The 19668-nt window shown below is 45.0% G+C and overlaps 1 protein-coding gene across 8 annotated transcripts in view; it reads left to right on the forward strand.

Moving 5' to 3' along the window:
- The first annotated feature begins 363 nt into the window (after positions 1 to 363).
- pcx (pecanex) overlaps positions 364 to 19668 on the forward strand; it is a 75331-nt gene continuing 56026 nt past the window's right edge. For 6 of the 8 annotated variants that reach the window (XR_013308451.1, XR_013308452.1, XM_077637052.1 and 3 more), the window contains exons 1-10: positions 364 to 684; positions 4725 to 4924; positions 6706 to 6920; positions 7696 to 7848; positions 9556 to 9627; positions 9959 to 10722; positions 13523 to 13694; positions 14960 to 15247; positions 16240 to 16392; positions 19396 to 19455. Coding sequence is in view for 6 of the 8 variants with exons in the window: in XM_077637052.1 (XP_077493178.1) it covers positions 532 to 684; positions 4725 to 4924; positions 6706 to 6920; positions 7696 to 7848; positions 9556 to 9627; positions 9959 to 10722; positions 13523 to 13694; positions 14960 to 15247; positions 16240 to 16392; positions 19396 to 19455 (2230 nt within the window). In the remaining 2 variants the exon portion in view is untranslated. The remainder of the gene's footprint in view (positions 685 to 4724; positions 4925 to 6705; positions 6921 to 7695; positions 7849 to 9555; positions 9628 to 9958; positions 10723 to 13522; positions 13695 to 14959; positions 15248 to 16239; positions 16393 to 19395; positions 19456 to 19668) is intronic. The other 2 variants (XM_077637057.1, XM_077637058.1) reach the window with 1 other exon arrangement.

Below are 19668 nucleotides of genomic sequence, written 5' to 3' on the forward strand. Positions count from 1 at the left end.
ACCAGAAATTTGTTACTTTTGGAAAACGCGGCACATCTGTGTACGGCTACTGTTATGCTTCAAATATCTTAATTACGAAACCGAAACTGCAGGTTGTCCAGCCAGCTGAAGTTGCGCACATCTGCAGCTTCATAACAATGGCCTCAAATGACAACCTCGCAGTCTTTTTTACCTTAATAAACACTTATTTTACAGTGTGAAACTTCAAAATGCGCCACAGTGATTTTTTTTGGCGCATAGTTAGTCAAGCGAGACGAGGCAACACAAATAAGCCAATAATTACCAATTCTGAAACCGAAACTTTTTTCCTCTGAGAAACGTCAAAACCCACATCGCGAGTGCATCGGCCGTCACTGCCTCTCTGTCTTTTTTACTTGCAATGGAGTGTCGCTTCCACTGTGTAATCCCGTTATCGGATCGTGTTAATTTCTGCCCTGCGTGGACACGATGAGTGCCCGTTGGACGCCGAAAAGTGAGATGATAGGCGGCCCCACGATAGCCACCCGTTCGCTGTGCCCGTTGATCCCATAAATGGGTTCCCAGACGCTCGAGATACTCCGACAAGGGGTCTGGGCAAGTTTCACGGGAGGCTGGTTCTATGATCCCAGGCAGGATCATGAGTCCAACATTCTGCACCTCTATTTGTGGCTCTTCCTGCTATGCCTGCCGTTCTCGCTGTACATGGTAAGACCAAGAACTTACGCCGTTTCTCAAACGAAGCTAACTAACGCGTAGGCAACGTGTGCACCCTTCGCAAGGAGGCAACTCGCAAAGCGTACGCGTCCTAGACCTCGTATATGTAGGCTTCATGTCGTCCGATCGTTTCACGTTGCCGGATATCTGCGCATATATTTCGCTAGCGAAAGGCGGAACGTTGTTTCACGTACGACAGTGGTGGTAGACCACTTGTTGCGAGTCGTACCGAGCGCATTGTTTCGGGATAGGGCACCGTCGCTAGTACCGTCAGAGGAAGGTAAGACGTCGTGAAAGAAATTGTCTGTCGATTTACCGTCACGCTGATCTTTAGTAGCTTATGTGATTTGCTGCGCCTCTGCTCATTCTCCTTACTGTGCTTGAGATGCCATGTAGGCGTTGACGGGTTTTACATTGACGTATATTGGCCTCTGGAAGTGCGTCATTGTTCCACGCTTGTTGACTTGAAGCGTTGACGTCCAACCTTTACTCGTGCCTGCCTCGTTGGTTTTGAATGAAGTCCTGCCGTAAAGTTCGCTGCTTACAAATAGAGGCGTCTTGGGCATTGGTTGCAGGAGTTTATTGTGTTCGTGCTGTGTGCTGTAATTTCCGTTTGTTTCAGTGTGCGCAGTGGGCGGAATTTTTCCAATACTTTGCTGTAGCCTACTAACTGGTTTTTTAATGCTTAGTGGCTGAGCAAACAATAAGCAAACATTTAAATATTTGGTGTAGATTTCAACAGAACGTTGTTGTGAAGGGCATCAGTGAAGTGCTTAACACAGGTTCTTTGCAGCATTAATGTCAAATCAAGCGTTGTGTTGCAGTAATCACAAAGAGTGCGTCATGGACACTTGGCTAAGGGCATGCATTGTGACTGTGCAGTTAGAAGGTTGATTCCTGAATGCACTGAACAGAGGACTTTTGTTCGCGTTCACTCATTAGCAGTGGACCTTTCATACCTCATTTTGTTGGCATCTCAACGAGTTATTGAAGTGGCCTGAAACGTCATATCGTAGAAAGATTATAAAAATTTAGCGATGTGTGCTTTGTGACAGTGTAGTTGCAGATAGGTGGACAGACATCTGTTTCATATCAATGGTAATGTTGAAGTTTAGGCTAATTGGTCGGCCATGACAACCAGAACAGCACTTTTCTGTGGCCATTCTTTGCTATTCGTTGTGTTTTTGGTGTGTGCTGTTCTGCTTATTGTAGTTGTAAGCTGAGAAACAAGATGCTTTTTAGCTTTTAGAAGGATGCTAACTGTGGTAGAGAATGAAATTAGAGCACATTGGTTTGGTGTACAACTAGATTGAAGAAATGGACTGCTCAGTGAAAAAATTTGAAGGTTGCACAATGATCAGGTTGTAAACAAAAATAAACACATACATTGTTGTTTATTTATTTGTTATACCTTATATTACCACTAGGGAATTGAGTAAGATGGTGGATTGCACATTTGTAATTACACAGCATGCAATGCTAACAGACCAGATGCTGGAAAAAAAAATTATGAAGAGTAGTAAGGTACCACCAGCAACAAATGATATGCAAGCAAGAGAACTGAAATGCCGGTACAAAAACGCAAGCTTATTAGCTGCTGTAGAGGAGATCCAACCAACGTTGATTGACACTTCTGAAGGACAGTTTTCGTGCCTGTGAGCTGAAATTAGCCTGCTCTAGTATTGAGCTTCCTCCAGCTAAGACCTCATTTTGCTATTTCGGTTTCAGTTATCTTGTTCGCATTTCATTTGTTGCTGATAGTACATACAGTACTAGAAGGGATGCAGGTTGTCATGGAATGAATCATGGATATAAAAGGTAAAAACGTAAACAGTGCACTGATCTGCACAGTGATGGGTAATCATTTTATCATCATATCTGTCAAAATATATCAATACTATGGTCAACTCTGCAAGAAAAGACAGCCGTTAGTCAATACAAATCTGTGTCATTAGTGTATCCTGTGTCATTAGTGTGTGAGCTAATTGACAAAATGCTGAGCAGCCTGCCATGAAATGCTTGGTGATTTAGTATTGAGGCGACTTAGTTGGTAAGGCTATTCCAACCTTTAATCTCACGGGATAACCCTGATGGGTCACAAGTTTTTGCTTTACTGAAAATGTGCTTGAGCTATTGGATATAATAAAGGGAATAAAGCCATCTATACATGCAGGAATAAGTAAGCAAGTGAATTAATTTTAAGTTTACCAAATTTCAGGCAAGTGAGCAGGGATAAGCGAAATAAAGGGGGAAAAAAAAAGATAACTGGCCTATCAAGCAAAACGCCACCATTGGCTTGCAAAGTTATAGACCCACATACAACTCTCGATAATTCAGACTTGAAGGGGACATGAAAATTGTGTCAGTTTTATGCGACATCATATACAGTTCGTTCGGTCGATAAGCCGTCGCGTACTCTGCACCACATGTCGGAAATAATCGGGGGCTGCGTAAAAAAAATTATTATGCTAGCCGTTTGCCGCAGAATGTTCCGGATTGTGTGATACAATTGAGTGTTTTGTGCAGCATAAACTTACTAATTAAGTTAGAGCCTAGCTCGCGGCAGGGTTTCTAACTTGTGATCTGTAATTGGGGGCTGCGTAAAAAAATCATACCTTGGTAATTTGTGGTTTGAGGAATGGAAAGGTGCACAACTGGCTCCCTGGGTCAGTGGAAAACTTAGTCGTGCTTTGACCTATGTGGGGTGGTGAGAGATGGAGAGGTGCGCTGCATACGTTGGCGTTGACAATGTTGTGGCAGAAACGACGCACTTGAGCAATAGGCCGCCGACATTTATTGGGCTCGTTGGCGTTGACAACGTTGTAATCTCAGAATGGAAAGCCTAATCTGCTACGCTATTGCTTCATACCGTTAAAGGTACACTAAAGAAGAATCTGAACTCGTCTTTTTCTTGTGGGAACTCTATCCACATGTTCTGGGCATTCTTAGAAACTTGGCATTCTTGTCCTGTGCGGCTGACTGCCCTAATTAAATCGGATTAAACGTCCCGGCTCCCGCCCTTTCTTTGAACTCAACGCGGTAGGTAAGAGGAGTCAACCAATGCGGCAGCCAGTACCGTGGCGGCCATCGGCGGAGTGATACGTAAAAATCAGAGTCCACGTGTATTTTTATTTGCGTGGGCCTAATTTGCAGCTATATTGTCTGTGTCTGAAAATGTTTATTCACAGAAACCTAAAAAACAAAATAAAAGAAAAAGCGAAGCCGCCATGGGACTGGCTGATGCGTTGGTTTACTTTGCCTACCTACTGCGTTAAGTTAAAAAAGGCGGGAGCTGGGACGTTTAATCCGATTTAATTAGGGCTACCGGCCGCACATGACAGTAATTCGAGGTTTCTAAGAATGCCCGGAATATGTCGATACAGTTGCGGCTTTAAACATACGAGTTCAGATTCCTCTTCAGTGCACCTTTAATGTCCTCTACAATTTTTTTCTTCTTCAAAAGCTTTGATGTGATGGTCTGGATTCTTAGATATGACAGAAACATCTTTTGCTGCATTTTGAGCTTTCGATCGTGTGGTGTGAAATATCCATTGTGGAGAAAATTAAGCCACTTCCGAAGCACAGAGGAACTAGAGTGTCGTTTTTACTGAAATGTGCACCTATGTATATTGGAGACACAAAATTGCTTTACTTCCTTGTGAAACATGCATAAAGCTGTTCGCATTTTATGACCATCACTGTAGTAGGTGCTCATGCTGACTGCTGCCATTATGAGAGCTCTTCAAGTGCGAGGGAAATGGTACCACCTTGAGCGTACTCACTGCATAACGGCACTGGTTCTAGGAGTATCTGAGAAAAACCCTTTTGTGACGACACACCTCCTTCCATAGCGCAAGTCCCTGCAGTGCTGTTCTCCAATATATTGGACAAAGTGTTAATTTATGGGTCTCTTGAGGTAAACCGGAAATTTGTATTAAAAGGCACTTTCTGAGAATGAATTGAAAGAGATTTAGTTTCTGAGCTGTTTTTCACGAACTGCAAGTCAGTTCACTTTAATTTTTGTCTTTCAGTTTCTCCAGCCAACAATGCCAGTGTGGCTTTGCTACGCTGGTGTTGTGGGGGTCCTTTTCGCGACACTCAAGATCATCAATGTGCGGCTTCACCAGATGTTCGACAGTGGCGAATGCATCGAAGAGTCAAGTGACGACTCGAACCGATCCGTTTCTGTTGACCACACGGGCCAGGGTTCACAAGCTCATGGCTCGAAAAAGTAAGCCCAGCCACACTGTGAATGCATGTCTGATTGTCTGCATTTTTTGTAACATTTGGTATATGGGGCAGTTCTTCCCTTATGAAACTGGTGTTTCTGTTTAGGATAGCACGGTATTGCCACTAGAAACGATAGGTCCATGACTGAGCAACTCACCTGCAACTACAGAGTTGCATGTAGGTTTCGCTTTTACCCTTTTGAAATGTGTGTTATATGTTCAGTGACATTCCATCTGGTCAATTATCAGTTATTCCTTTTCACGGAATTGTCGGTCTGAAATACCCTTCAGAGGAAAAGAAATCTTCCGTGTGTTTTCAGCGAATTGTTCGAGTTAGCAAGCAGATGAGGTAAATATTTTTGGACAAAAGGTGTTGTAAACTGGCTTGATGTACTGCCGCTGTCATGTGTAACATCGGTGACACTGCGGATGTGGAGGTTGTTTTTGCTGCATATTTTTTATGAGGAAAAGAAGGCATTTTTATTTTCACGTCTCATGCTTTCCGACATGCAGTGTCTTGTCGTTGTAATGGGCGCAAACGTGGAACTGTCTCTAGTGGCATGTTTCTGGTGGTGCCTTAGTCTCAGATTGATGGCTCAGAGCTTGAGTTGGGTAACCTGTGCAACATTCCTACTCAGACTTTATCGTTTTTCAGTTCCAGGAGTTGCAGTCTCGAACTTTATGATAGATTGGACTATTTGGTATTCGTGCTGAGCTGACAATAGACCGAGTTGCTAAAGTCGCGCAAAAGATACGAGTTTGTGCTAGTCACTGTGTGCTCGTTTCTCTTACTGTCATTAAAAAGTGCATTCTGATTGAATAAATATTTAAAGTGGATTCTTAAAATCATTCTGTTTTAACACATGGAGCTTTAGGTTGTTAGGACGGCCAACTTTTACCACGATTGTTGCTAATTGAAATACATGGTGGAGCGCTGAATAGATTGCAGAGGCACGTGTGACAAATGCTACTTGGCCAATCCCTGCACTCTGGTCTTCATTAATCCCTGCAAAGAGCTAGAAATGGTTAAAAAAATACGGTGAAATAATGCAGGGATTTTCAAAATGGCAGCAGGGAAAAGTGCCTGAAATTGGGATTTTCTGGGTGTAAGCTAGGGTACTTTCTGTCGAGGCATGTGACACCACTGGATGCGTTCACTATTGGTTTTAAAACTTAGAACCTCCACTGAAATGATGGATAAAACCGACTCATACGTGTTGCTTGTGTTTAGAAGCCCCGTGAGGTGGTGAAATTAATTTGTTAACTATTAAAGTTTAATTGACATTCTGGTAAAAATACTCATAAGTGCGATACTTTTTCAGTCATATTGAATAGAGGGGAATGATTGATCACCATCATCGTTATCAGCCTTGATCACGTCAACAGCAGTACAATACTTTTTCTTGGTGATTTCCAGTGAGCCCTGTTATTTGCCGGCTATGGTCACGCTAGCCCAACATACTTTTCTTAGGTATTCCTTCTCTACAAATACACCAAGCTACCCAAAGAGACCAGTGGCTACCTCAGTAATCAGTAATAACAGGATAGTTATCGTTGCTTTAATTTTACATCAAGGCCGAGTGTCAGAAATGTGTCCCTAATGTGATCTGATCTGGACCAAATCGAAAAGCACTGAAGGGCCATTGAAATCTGCTTTCAACCTGCATACCTTGCGTGTTAGCAATAGTTTGTGACAAAAATTACAAAGTCCACCTGACGAGGTCGTCAGTCCATCAATGTACTCATGCGCTTCATTATTCCTACATGTGTGGTGGTCTTGCAGGGAATCGGAGCACATCGAAATGGCCGTCCTGAAACAGCGCCAGGACGAAGAAACACCGCCTGTGCAGTGCAGCTCGCGCAACTCATTCACCGATGGAGCAGTCCAGTCCCAGATCACGAACGGTGCCGTGGCTCCGACCAGCTCCATGGAGCTGCTGGGACGGCTGGCACATTCCGACGACTTTGAGATGAAGTCGCACGGCGTCTGCGGAATTGGTGAGCGACGGGAATGCCTTGCTGTGTAGTGTGACTAGCGTTGCCTATTTGGATTGTTGTGGGCTGTCCTTTAGGAGTGAAAACTCTTTGAACTGATTTGATATCGTTTTTGTGAGGAAAAATAATAATAATTGTGTTATTGCCAATATTATCATGATGATTATTATTATTATTCATTTTGGTGGCTCGGGCAACTTTGGCATGGGCCTGCTGAAGCCAAGATTGAGGGAGCGAATCCCACTCACCATGGCTACATTCCTATGGAGGTGAAATTCAAAAAGTCGGCCTTGTGCCATGCAATGTCAGTGCATGTTGGAAGACATTGCGGGTTTTGTCTGCAGAATTTCAATTTACCTTTTTTTTATGCAGCTGTGGAGTAGTAAATACAAAATTATAAAGTGTGAAGTGCATAACACAAAGGTTCCTGCTATGCATAGCATAATTCCTGCTAGAGTGAAAGGCCTTTTAAAGGGACCTGTGGTATGATGTGCCCAGTGGAATCCATGGTAACAACTCGAACAGTTTCGGTTTGGACAAAGAAAACAGCATTTTTTCTGTTGTTTTTAATTAAGGATCAACTGATACTTCGATAGCTTTGGTTTTTACCTCGCATGAGCCCCGACTTAAAAGCTTGACATTAAGAGTTTGTGAATATATGTATTAGAGTAAGTATGGTATTTAGCAGAACTTCCATGTCAATAGTCCTTGAAGGCAGCTACGTCGTCATGTTTCACATTAGGAATCATGGCTCTACGACCTTTTCTGCGTGTGACAGATCTTCAGGTGGACGTGCATCATCGGAACAGTTCAGGGAGCTCGGGTGGCTCAGTCTCAGGAAAGCAGGAGCGGAGCTTCCATGGGACCACCTCGACAACTGCAGGGCCAGCGAGTCCCGAGTTTGGGCTCGTCGATGAAGTTCTCAAAGAAGGTGAGCTTTGGAGTCGACTTTGCCGCTGTACTAACCTACCAGTAGCCAGGAAGGAAAGAAAGCGGGAATATACGCAGCAATTAAAAAAATCTGAAAAGGACCCTGTGGCTTTTCCTTTAGGTAGGTACCATATTTACACGATTGTAAGTCGATCTATTTTTCAAAATTTGAAAACCTGAAGTGAGGGGACTGATTAAAATCGAAACCGCACTGTCACGCCATAAATAAAGGCGAGACAAACGAGATATCAGGCATGCTACAGCGTGGTTGCATTTTTGCTGCGTGGCTTCGCTGCATCACTCTTGGTGCTCGCCTTGAGCAGCTGCTATGTCAAAGCGCAGATCCGGTGTACCCACCCTGCGCGTGGCGGCCAATGGTGGCTGTCGATAAGCAGTAAACCGGCACCAGCCCCCTCCCCACAGGTGGCTGCAGATTGCGGCTGCTGATAAGCGGCGGCCCGATAACGCATTCGCGTTCTACTCTTAATAGGCGTCGTCCAAGTTTTTTTTTTGTTTACTTTCAACCACGCACTCTGTGCTCGAGAGTGTCCGGTAATTGATGGAAGGGCCGCTGTTCCAATCGCGGCGGCACCGCCACTCGGAACCGCAGCTGTGCCGGGGAGTATTGGTAGCTGACAGAAGAGCCGATGCCGCTCACGCATAGTTTCTCTTTAACTCTGACACATTTGACGACTGCCGGCCACGTTTCACAAGTTTTTAATGTTCTTCATTATTCTTCATTTTTGCTCCGGGTCCGGTAAGCGACCGGCGCTCGCTCACGGCTACATTCAAGATGGCTGTCATTTCTTATGGCGAAGAAACGAACAACTGCGCGCCGGGCCGCAAGTTTGATGTTAGCAACGGGTGATAAAGGTGTAGCAGCTGCATCGAGGCAAAATTTTCAACTGTTCCACGCGATGTCGTGATGTGGCTGTTCGCGAAGTACAGGATTTCGCTGCACGACGATGTTAGAACGGCGAGCTGTGGGACCGCAGCAGCGATCACGATGGCAGCACTAGTGAGGACGATGGCGCAAGTGTGGACGTGTAGTCCAGTGACCAATATATTTTCGTTTTGGAATGTGGCCACGGGCACGCACACACACAGCAGCCAATAGCGTTCTATTATTAAAGGCAGAGCGTAAACGACCTCCAAGTTTTTTTTTTTTTTTTCAGAAATGTGATGTAGGGGTCGACTTACATTCAGGTCGTCTTACAATCGTATAAATACGGTATTTAGCTGGCGACTTCAACAAAACAGGTCACTGGAGGGGGTGGTTATGTGGATTGCTGGCCTTCACCAAACAGTGTCAGTAAGTATTTCTGCAGTGGAGCTGTTGTAGGGCATTGTAATAAATGTGTCAAGTTTCTGCTAGCTGATATCGTCAGTTTAGGCAGCATTTCTTGTATTAGAGGGTGTTCACGGCACAAAGCAAAGTTACGCTGGGGTATTGTTTGTTAGAAAGAGAAATTACTTTGAGCTTACATTAAAAAAAAAATGTTATTTTGACTGTCTATAGGTTCAGAACAGCACAGTCTGTGTACATTTGTCAGGCACAGAAATTGTGAACATCTGGTACAAATCTGTAAGTCTCCCAGACTCGCTGAAGTCCTGTTATGACCATTTTCATCAGTGCCTTCTATAACTGGCTCAGTGTGATGGTAATGCAGTCCTTTGGATGCGTGTTTTATAATTATTTTTTGTGCAGTTTCAGACCTGAAGGCTGGCGCTGTTTCTATGCTGCCTGCACCAGTAGGTTTGTCAACTGGGGATGAGCTTGGTGAGTCTGAAGCTTTTTGATGTCACTGGCATCTCTGATGAGCCCATCTTTCTTTATTGCTTGGAAAAGCATTGCAGATTTCTGTTTCTTGGCTGAATGTAAACGCACAGTGGACATTCATCACTATGAGCGAAAAAAGATTTTTTTTACAGTGATTTCAGTTTTTTCTTTATGAAAACTTAAGCTAATTTGAATTTAGATTTGTTTGTCTAAAAGAAGTCGCTTCTTCTGGGAAGGAAAAGATGAAGCTGCGTTAAGTTGTGTTGAGAGGGGAATGAAGAGCTCTAGAAGAGTTGAGACAGACTGTTGCTCTTTTTTTTTTTTTGTGCAGCCGTAGCCTCTGGTTCCTCTACCTCACTGCACCCAGACAGCCACCGTCGAAGCCAGCACCGGCGCCGGAGCGGAACCGGTTTCCTCTCCTCCGGCTCTTCGTCCGGCTCGCTCCGCAATGCCACCGGGTCCGTCGAGCTCGCCTTCCTCTCGCAGGATCCCAGCGTCCGTGCCGCGGAGCTTGCCCGTGCCGCGCAGCAGCGGAAGAGCAGCCACGCGCTTCGCGGCAACGTTGAGGACGCTGATGGCAACTGGCTTGTGCGCCGCGCCCACAGTGAACTCGAAACTAGTGCCGCCGAGAAGCAGCGTGCTGCTGTGCCGCCGTCGCATCCAGTGTCCCTTGAAGCCATCCGCGTCGGCTCGTCAACGGCGGCACCGGCGTCAAATGTGCGGCACGTGCGGAGGAGTGTAGAGTTCTCACGACCCCCCCTGGCTACGAATGACAGCAGTGCGATCAGGACTATTGCGGAGCAGCCAGCTGCGGAGACGCCAGCCAGTGCTTCGAGTGGGTCGAGCAGTGTGAAGTCGTTGGTCAGGCACCGGTCACTTGATGCTGCAACGCTGAGACAACGGCGGGGGCGCGGAGAGAAGAAGAAAGAAGAGGAGAGTGGTGCTGTGGCATCTGGTAATGCGGAGAGTGCGGGTGGGGATCGGTGTTTTCCTTCGACTGACAGTGTGTCATCGGCGTCGGGTGATTCTGACCGCAGCAGTAGTCACTTCACCGTCATCTACAAGCCCCTGGATCCATGCAGCGGAAATCCACAGGTGAGGCTGTGATGCCATGCAGATGGCGTGTGTTTAATAGTCATTTGATTTTTTTCACATTTGTTTTGTGAAAGCAAATGTGAAATAGATTTACATGGCAAAACATTGATGTCTCGGACATTTATGCTCTACCTGATTAGAGAGTGAATTGAGGCAGAAAATAGTGCTGATTCAGCTGATGTGATGGGACTGTCAGCTGTCATCTTATCGAGTGATGCGTTTTTCTAAGACTGCTGAATTGACTTGAGGTCTTAATTGGCTTAGTAGCACTTCAAAGCTATGGCACAGGTACAAGAATAGACTGTGTAGAAATTCACATAAATGATGTGTGCAGCTGAACTTCGAGTCTCAACCTTGCGAGATGTAATTTTCTCATTTACTGTTGCATTGCCCCTTGGTATTGGCTTTTACATGCTCCTGTAAATTGCTCTGTATTGAAACAGATGGTTGCGATGCTGAAGAAGCTCTTGTGCACAGCTTCAAGCATGCTTAGAGGCACCATTTGTGGGGTAGTTTATCATTTGCTATCTTTTCTCTGTGCCCTTCAGTTATCTTCCACTTATCATCCAAGAGAATGTCTGTAACCCTTTTACTTAACCTGGTAATGTACTTTGTTATCTTTATTTTACCTCTGAGCAGCTGCATGTTTGTGTTTTATCATTGTCGACTTAGCTCTCTTATTTGCTGGTTACCTTCTATGCATGCCTGCAGACACTTTCCTGTTTATTAATTTTGTATGGTTCCTGATGGGCAGGTAGCTAGAAACACACCGCTTGCTTTACGGCTGCCTTAGTGTTTACAGCAGCGGTGGGAATGTTGTGCCAATTGTGCCAACCTGCACCATTGCATTAAACCTGCTACATGTTGCTACAGATTTATGTTTTTATTGAAATAGTGGCTAGGCTGTGACGGGTTACTATTCCAGCAACCAAGAGCCACGGCAAATGCGAAGAGACTGAGAATGTGCGACTAAAGTGATGACCGATGGACTCTGATCCCGTCCCGTTTTGCATTTTAGCTGTGTACGCATGTTTTGCACTTCTTGGGAACGCTGCTAACACTGTGCCATACAAGCATGGTGAATGCACATGTATAAAAATATTGCTCTTAAGAGGCTCAAATAGTGCCAGATTTTGGTTCTGCTAGATTTATTCGGCTTTCGCATAGCACTGTCACAGGTCTCATAAGTTTAGTATAAGACAAGACAGGGAAGATGATTTCAGACGCTCCCCAACTGATAGCTCGTTTCCACGATCTCATTCGTGCTCGTTCAAAAGTGCCGTCAACATCCAGGCTTCCAATTTGTTTGTAACTGCACAACTTCTTTTTATAATTGCATGGTGTTAGTACTTCCCTTAGTGAGAACTGTTGGCAGGGACAAAAAATTAGCACCTGAATTTTTAATTCCTCTTCACAGTCAGCCTTTTTAAAAATTTTTTAGTGTATATGACAGTTCAGTGAAATATACTTTTGTTACACTTTCTGCAAAAATAAAGAGCCTTGTTTTGTGTGATAGTTGAACAAAATATGTCATATCACATTTCCATTTCCCCATTCAAATGACCGATTGACTTCATACAGTAGCTATTCACGGTATTCTTTTGTTCACTTTTTTTTATTGTTTTCCCTAGCCAGTACATTTTATAGACACAGCAAGACCCCGTCCCTAGCGCACAGCACGTCTTTAAGTATGCTCTGAATTGGATTGGCTCAGTATTTAAATGTGGCAAGTGCAGCTCTAATTCATCTGTACATATAATGGCTGGCCTAGTCTTCTTTCGCAGTGTGTTTTCGATGTGTATGCACGTTACAGAGCCCCAGGAGGTTTAAATTATCTGGAGCCCTCCACTGTGCCGTCCCTCATATTCTGAGTCGTTTTGTCATGTTAAAACCTATTAACCCATTGACCCCATATTTCACAATGCCATCTCTTTTCTCATATTTTACTGCATTCTTTGTTGCTGTGAGTTAATCAAGTATAGAGGCGCAAGCACCAGTGTTTTGCTTGTTAATTTTAATTAGTAAGGGTTATTAGTGTTCTTCACCATAGTAATCACAACGGGACATCATACAGTTGGTGCTTAGAATAGTTATATTTTTATTTTTTGTTCAGATAGCTTAAGTGATTGAGCAATCAGTTTGTAGCAGATAACTTGGCATAAATTAGAATTAGGTGCACCATGCACCCCTGGAAAATGTCTCGCTATCGCCATGTGTTAGGTGCAGTGATTTCTTCTCTCTTAAATTGTCTCCAGCCTTATTCTTTTATTTTTCAAACAAATAAAATTTTAAATATCTCACATTTTTCTTGCTTTAAAATGATGTCAGCTTCTTTTGCTCAGGGTTTATAATTTTTACACTTGATATTTGTACCGCAGCGGTGGCCAAGTGATTGAGCATCCGCCTCGCATGCGGGAGGTGCGGGGTTCGATCCCCAGTGCCGCCGGGTACCCACCGGTGATGCAATGGGTACAAGCTTTCCCCTGGTCTGGTGCTCGGCTTCTTTAGGGTGAAATGCTTGGGAAATGGGTCCTCGCCCCACCTTGAGAAATGGAAAATACCTTGTGTCATGGCGCTCTTTGCCCGTAGATGCCCTTGCGCCATAAAAATCTATAATCACCCATCACTTGATATTTGTTCTTTTTATGAAGCATTGCAGCTTCTTGATGCTAATTGGTCAGTTGTTGTTAGTCTAGTTGGTGGTGTATTTTTATTTCGAGCTTGTGAGGGCCTTGGTTAGAACTGCTTGTTTTCGTACTAGCTCCGTGAAGTTAAGAAAAACGCTGCTTGCCATTTCCAGGAGCTTGACTTACCTGAGCAGTATCCCGGCTGGCTGGAAGGAAACCCGAGGAATCCGGATCCACTGCCGTCCCCAGCCTGTTCGGAACGCAGTAGTGTTGCTGGCTTGGATTGGCTCTTTTCAGGAGCGTCAGTACAACCAGCAAATGAGACGAAAGTGCTGACTCCTCTCGGTGAGAATGAAAGGTTTTCTTCTTGTATGTATATAAAAAAAAAATAAAGCGGATTTTTTTTCTTCAGTTTTGATAACGATTGTTGTTTCGTTTACGGTAGCCCAGCATTTTGTACATAAAGTGGTGCTAGTAGTTAAAGCTCGTGCCCCTTCTGTTCCTCATTACAGTGCTTGAAAAGTAGTGGAGACAGAAATGAAATTGCAGCGCGGCTTAAAACTGCAAAATACTAACATGTAACAGTTTTTCAAAACAACTACTTTTCTGCGATAATGCGGAGGCAGAAGGCGTTGCGATGTCATGTCTCCTAATTGCATCTCCTAGGGCACTGAATGACAGCCAAGCCTTTGTCTAAAATATGTACAAATGAGGTTACTGGGAAAGTTGGACTTGCTTCAGTAATTTTTTCTTGGTAGCCTGCTTGTGATGGTGGTCAGAACTTCATTACCAAAGGCGTTAACGAAACAAGCTAGGTGGTTTTGTTTTGAGCAGCCTTATGTGTGTCATTTTTTTTGGGGCTTAACTTTGCCTTACCATTTGTATGGCTGTCTGTTTCTTCTATGACTGGAGCTTAGCGCTTCACAAAGCAGCCATATGTGTAGACCAGTCAACTCTTGTTCCTTAGTTTTTTTTTTGTTGCAAGGGCTTTAATGTGTGCATGTTATGACTCAATTTACTTCCAAGGACTAATGCATGAAGCGCGTCTCTTGCAAGTCCTATGAGTGTTGCACCTTTAGTTTTCTTGTCTATGACTTAACAGGACAGAGTGAAATGCAGCGGATTATGGTGCGAAAGACTTACTGAGCACTTTAGAACTGAGGCTCTGACCTAACATCTGTTTGGATAAAGCAGAGTATGGCAGATAATTAAACACAGTAAATTCTCAGTGGACATTGAGAAAGTGGGTGATCACTGGCTCATAACTGATTGGGTAATCTGTATGCCATATGCCCTCCCCCACCTTAGAGGTACAACACACTAGTCACAAAGTGAAGACAAGCAGCAAGTTGGTTAATTTTTTTTTTTCAAATTTGTTGGAACAGTGCCTTGTACTATGAATGGGAGAGCCAACAGCACTTCTTTTTAACTTCTTCCAGAGCAGAATTTTAATATTGTGTATATACATTGGTTTAGTTTTTTAAAGTATTTGCAATCCATTTTGTTGCCAGTCACACCACCTTGTTCTGCAGTGCCGTTGGTTTGTTCAAATCTTCCATTGTGGTAGCTCAACTCTGCTTCGAAACTTTTGCCCAATGTTTCATGTCCAGAGTTTTGCAAGGAGCAGACCGAGCTCAACAAATGCAACCATCCGCGTGCTGGTGGTGACACCACGGAGACGTGTCTCATTGCAACGGCTGGCGGAGATGCGGACTCCGCTCTTCTACCGTGGCAGTGTGAGGACTCTGTCGCGCGGGCCCGCAGTGGATCATCGGAGCAGAGCCTCTCCGACGGCAGTTCACCGTCTTCACCAGATGAGATGACACCGCTTGGTGCTTCGGGACGTCTCTCCACTGCCCTGGGCGCTATCCCAAAGCAGTACATAGAGGATGCTAGAGGTGTGTACAGTGCCGGACAGAGTAACGGGGAACGCTTGGGCTTAGAGCTGTTCTGCGTAGCTGCTCGCACAGTTTGTAGACCCCATTTATGGGCAGTAGACACTCTTTTAGTGAACACAAGGTTTTAATTTCATCTGTGGCTGAGGCAGCTGTATTGCGCTGAAGGCGAAATGCAAAAAATACTCACGTTTTGAGATATCAGTACACATTTGAAAAAATAAGTACCAAAATTCTTTTTGGCACCTTCACTGCAACCTGCCTCCTAGTTCACGTGAAGCTCTGACGCATAGATATTCACTCATTGAGGTGTAAGTTGTTTTTCTGAAAGCTCACCATGTAGAAGGCAATCTTAAAGAAGTATGCTATCGAATCCATGCAGCCTGTAACAACAAGTAATATTAGTTTGGTTCTACTTTGTGCATAGTTTAAATGAGGCCTTGACATGCACTGGGCACAATACAGAGTCGATTACACTTGTCTAGAGTGCAGGGGCGGTGCCGCCCGGCGGAAATAAACCGAAATTCTAAACTATGTGTTGATTTTCACTGATAATACTTGTGCTGGAGAGCAGCCTAATAGACATGTGAACCGCACAGGCACCAGCAGCTTACCCCCAGGAAAACAGCTGCAATAAGATTTAACTGAATTTACTCCGCAGCACAGTGCTCCAGCGATATAGTTAAGTGTGACCGACTCTGTACTCAGTTGTGAAATACTCCAGAAAGATGATATGCACTAGTGGATCTAGGAAGTTTCCTTTTATTGAAGGCTTTCATTTTGTGCTTTTAATGTGAGAGTGTTAAGGGCCCTATTGAGCGGAAAACCTGTTGTTGGCAGTGGCGGAAGGTGGCAGTTAAATTAATGGATGGTTGCGAGGGGTTTCTCAGGAAGATCAAACTGGGTCTTGCAAGCCCCACCGGTAGAAGCACCTGCCATCATAGGGCTATGGTGCATGTCTTCGATAATAATTGACTGTGACTCGAAAAATGCAGGAGACCAATCGTATCCACCAGTGCCTGGGTCGTTTACGCGGACGACAGTGCGTTCATTGCTGAGTCGCCGCCTGCTGGAGATCCTCAACCTCAACGACCCCCAGGAGTGCGAGGCTGAACTGCAGAAGCTGAAGAGGGAGTTGGACATCTGCCGTGAGTCTATTACGGACTACATTCTCTTGGGCTCATTGGCTTCAAGCTGGAACCAGAACACTCTAGTTACTAAACTTTTTCATAAACCTGTTGTACAATTTGTTGTGTGTAATGGATTGGATGTAATGGCTAGCCTCATCAGCTGAGACATTGTAACTAGTATGCAATGTAGGCACCTGCGCTGTGTGATGTCAGCGCGCATTTAAGAACCCCAGGCAGTCTAAATTAATCTGGAGCCTTCTGCTATGGTGTCTGTTGTAGCCCGTGTGTTGCTTTGGTTTAAACGCCACAATTTGAAATTTTTTTTTGCTCAGAATTCTGTGAGATCCTTTTCTTCTGTCCTTCACGCTTTATGTTGCATCCTGCAAAGCCCTTTTTCTCTGCTGAAAAGGGAACAGCGCGAACACAGGACGAAGAGAGGAACGTATGACACAGGCGCTGTGCCTGTATCGTACGTTCCTCTCTTCATCCTGTGTTCGCGCTGTTCCCTTTTCAGCAATGTTATACCAACTAGCCCGCAACCACACCCTCCTTTTTCTCATCATTCGTCTCCAGGATGCCTAACTCTGCCCTATGAAATTCTTTTTCTTGGTCTTTGTGTGGTCGTTGTGTTTTAGCAATGTGTCAATTGAAGGTCTTTTCCTTATCGTAAGTTTTCTAGCACCGCGACTTTCAAATTGTTGTCCCTTGTTCTTTGTGTCTACTGTTTTGCTCTGTGAAGTCAGTTTCCTCATCCTTTCTTTTTGAATGCCAGTTGCTATGACTGAGCAATGCAACTAGTGTATATTTAGAGTTTGAAGTATTCAGTAATTGTACTTCAGTTGCCCTACCTACTGGACTCTAAGCACCCGTTATTTTTTCACGATTGCGATTCTCGAAGTGGAGATGGGGGGGTCGCCTAGATTCTTAGATTCGAAAAGTCTGAAATGATCGTCCCCCACCACCTTTCACAGTGATATCTCAAAGAGACAGTTCCAAGACTTGACATATTATTTGACAGCCTCATATTTATTTATTGAACACACAGCTGCCGGTCGGTCAGCTAGACCCGGCAGCAGCCTACTTTTGCCCCCAATTCAGGCGGCAACGCACAGCCAGCGACAACACACTTTGGCCCTCTTTGGCGAGGGTTGTGTGCCGTCATCCCACCGGTCAGAGGATGTGGTTCTGACAGGACCCAATAGGATGCGCAATGACACCCTACAGGGGCCGAAACTCCTCCCAGATCCGCACCCACCACCTGACCAGAGCCGAGCGCAGTGTATACGTCTGCATAGAAGTATTATCTGACAAATATTCACGAAAAATAGGTGCAAACAGGGCTTGTGTCTGGTGCTCAGTCGGCGCGTGCTTGGTATCAGGGTGGGGGCAACACACCAAAAGCCGCTGAACAGGCGTGAATGGAGTCCCTGCTCTGGCAGGTGTGTCGTCGTCATTGTGCATGCACTGTCAAATGTCAAATGCTGTCAAATGCTGGCGTGGGGTAAAGCACTACCGCGGAGTGACGTTCGCGACCTAGCATGCAGGAACGCGGCCACAGTTGTGACGTAACAGCCCAGTTTGTATCGCTTGGGGTTTTATGAGAGCTTGAATGGGAATGGCTTGCGAAAACATAGCAGCCAGGAACATAGCAGCAGGGTACTGCTTACTGTATAAAGTATGAGTCGCATGTTTTTGTTATGATGTTGCCAATAGTCCATTATACAGTCGGTGACCGATTTTTCGGCCACGAAGGGACCTGAAAAATGGTCTGAATAATCGAACAGTCTGAAATATCCGTGAAGTACAAAAAAATCACTTTATTGAGATGAAATCGGCTTAAAAATGTCACTGATTTTACCTTGCGGTCAATTTCTCTTGCTGGCGACGATATGCGCCTGTATTTGCCCCAAAGTTGTGTTTTCACTATACACGCTAGACAACAAGGTCATCGCATTTAGTTGGAATACATCCCACGCTTCTTTGACGGACCCGGCAGGGCCATGTTGTCCACAACACAAGTGTACACCACACCGCTCATCAAACACACGCAAAGATAAGGCACTTTTCGTTCGAAGCAGCGGAACCGCCGGAGGCAATCACAATACGGCGAACGGATGTAACTTTGTGAAGATTGAGCGCCGCTCGGTCGACGCGGTTAGAGAAACCTAAGTGACGAAACGGCGAATGGCGAACGTATGGAACCCGCCGCGGTGGCACAGTGGTTAGGGCGCTCGGCTAGTGATCCGGAGTACCCGGGTTGGAACCCGACCGCAGTGGCCGCGTTTTGACGGAGGCGAAACGCAAAGGCGCCCGTGTGCTGTGCGATGTCAGTGCACCTCAAAGATCCCCAGGTGGTCGAAATTATTCCGAAGCCCTCCACTACGGCACCTCTTTCTTCCTTTCTTCTCTCAGTCCCTCCTTTATCCCTTCCCGCCGGGATGTGAGATAGCTCCTTCACAATTTCCTTCCCCCAACAACCAATTTTCAACGTATGGGACAAGCGATAACAGCCCGCGACAACGTCGGCGACAAAAGCAAGTTGACGGCGATGACAATCCGGCTGCCACCTCGAAGTGTCAGAGATCGCAGGGACCTCTACTGGCAACAATGAGGTACCGAAAGTATGTCAAGCCAATTCAACTGCAGCGTAAATCCACCTCAATCCAAGATGGCGCCTTTTGCACCGGCAAAAAGCCGATAAGATGGCCGATTTTGGCCCGCAGGCGACGGAAATTAGTCCGAAAAATCGAAATTTCGGACTTTTGAAGTCCGAAATATATGTCATGAATATGTATGCGCTTCTATGGGGCGACTGACGGTGCCTCATCGAGGTCCGAAATATCCTACAAGTCCGAATTACTGGAGTCAGAATTACCCGTCGGCTACTGTATCATTGTTTAATACCATATTGAGGTTTGACTGTAGTATTTCCATGTGCCTGAACGCGCATGATATATGTTTTCAGTTGTTAAGACAAAAAAAACCAACAAACAAAGAAGAGTGTGCTGGTGACTTTTTCAGGGAGGCTCGCTTCCAATGCTGAAGAGGTGCCAGCAAGCTTCTCGCCACCTTCTTCCAAAGGTGACCAAGTGCTTCTCAGACATGTTTGGTCACTTTTTTTTCAATCTGCGTTGCAAGGCTGTCGCTAGCGTTAATGTTATTCTAGTTTTGCGTTCTCTTCTCAGTAAGCAGCTTGTTCATTCGTTCATTAAGATGTACCCTCAGAGACTGCAATCTGCTGGGCACAAGGTTGATATTGCCTTCACGTTTGTAAAAAATTTTTAGTGTGATTGC

This window comes from Amblyomma americanum, chromosome 9, assembly GCF_052857255.1.
Source record: "Amblyomma americanum isolate KBUSLIRL-KWMA chromosome 9, ASM5285725v1, whole genome shotgun sequence".
Lineage (NCBI taxonomy): Eukaryota > Metazoa > Arthropoda > Arachnida > Ixodida > Ixodidae > Amblyomma > Amblyomma americanum.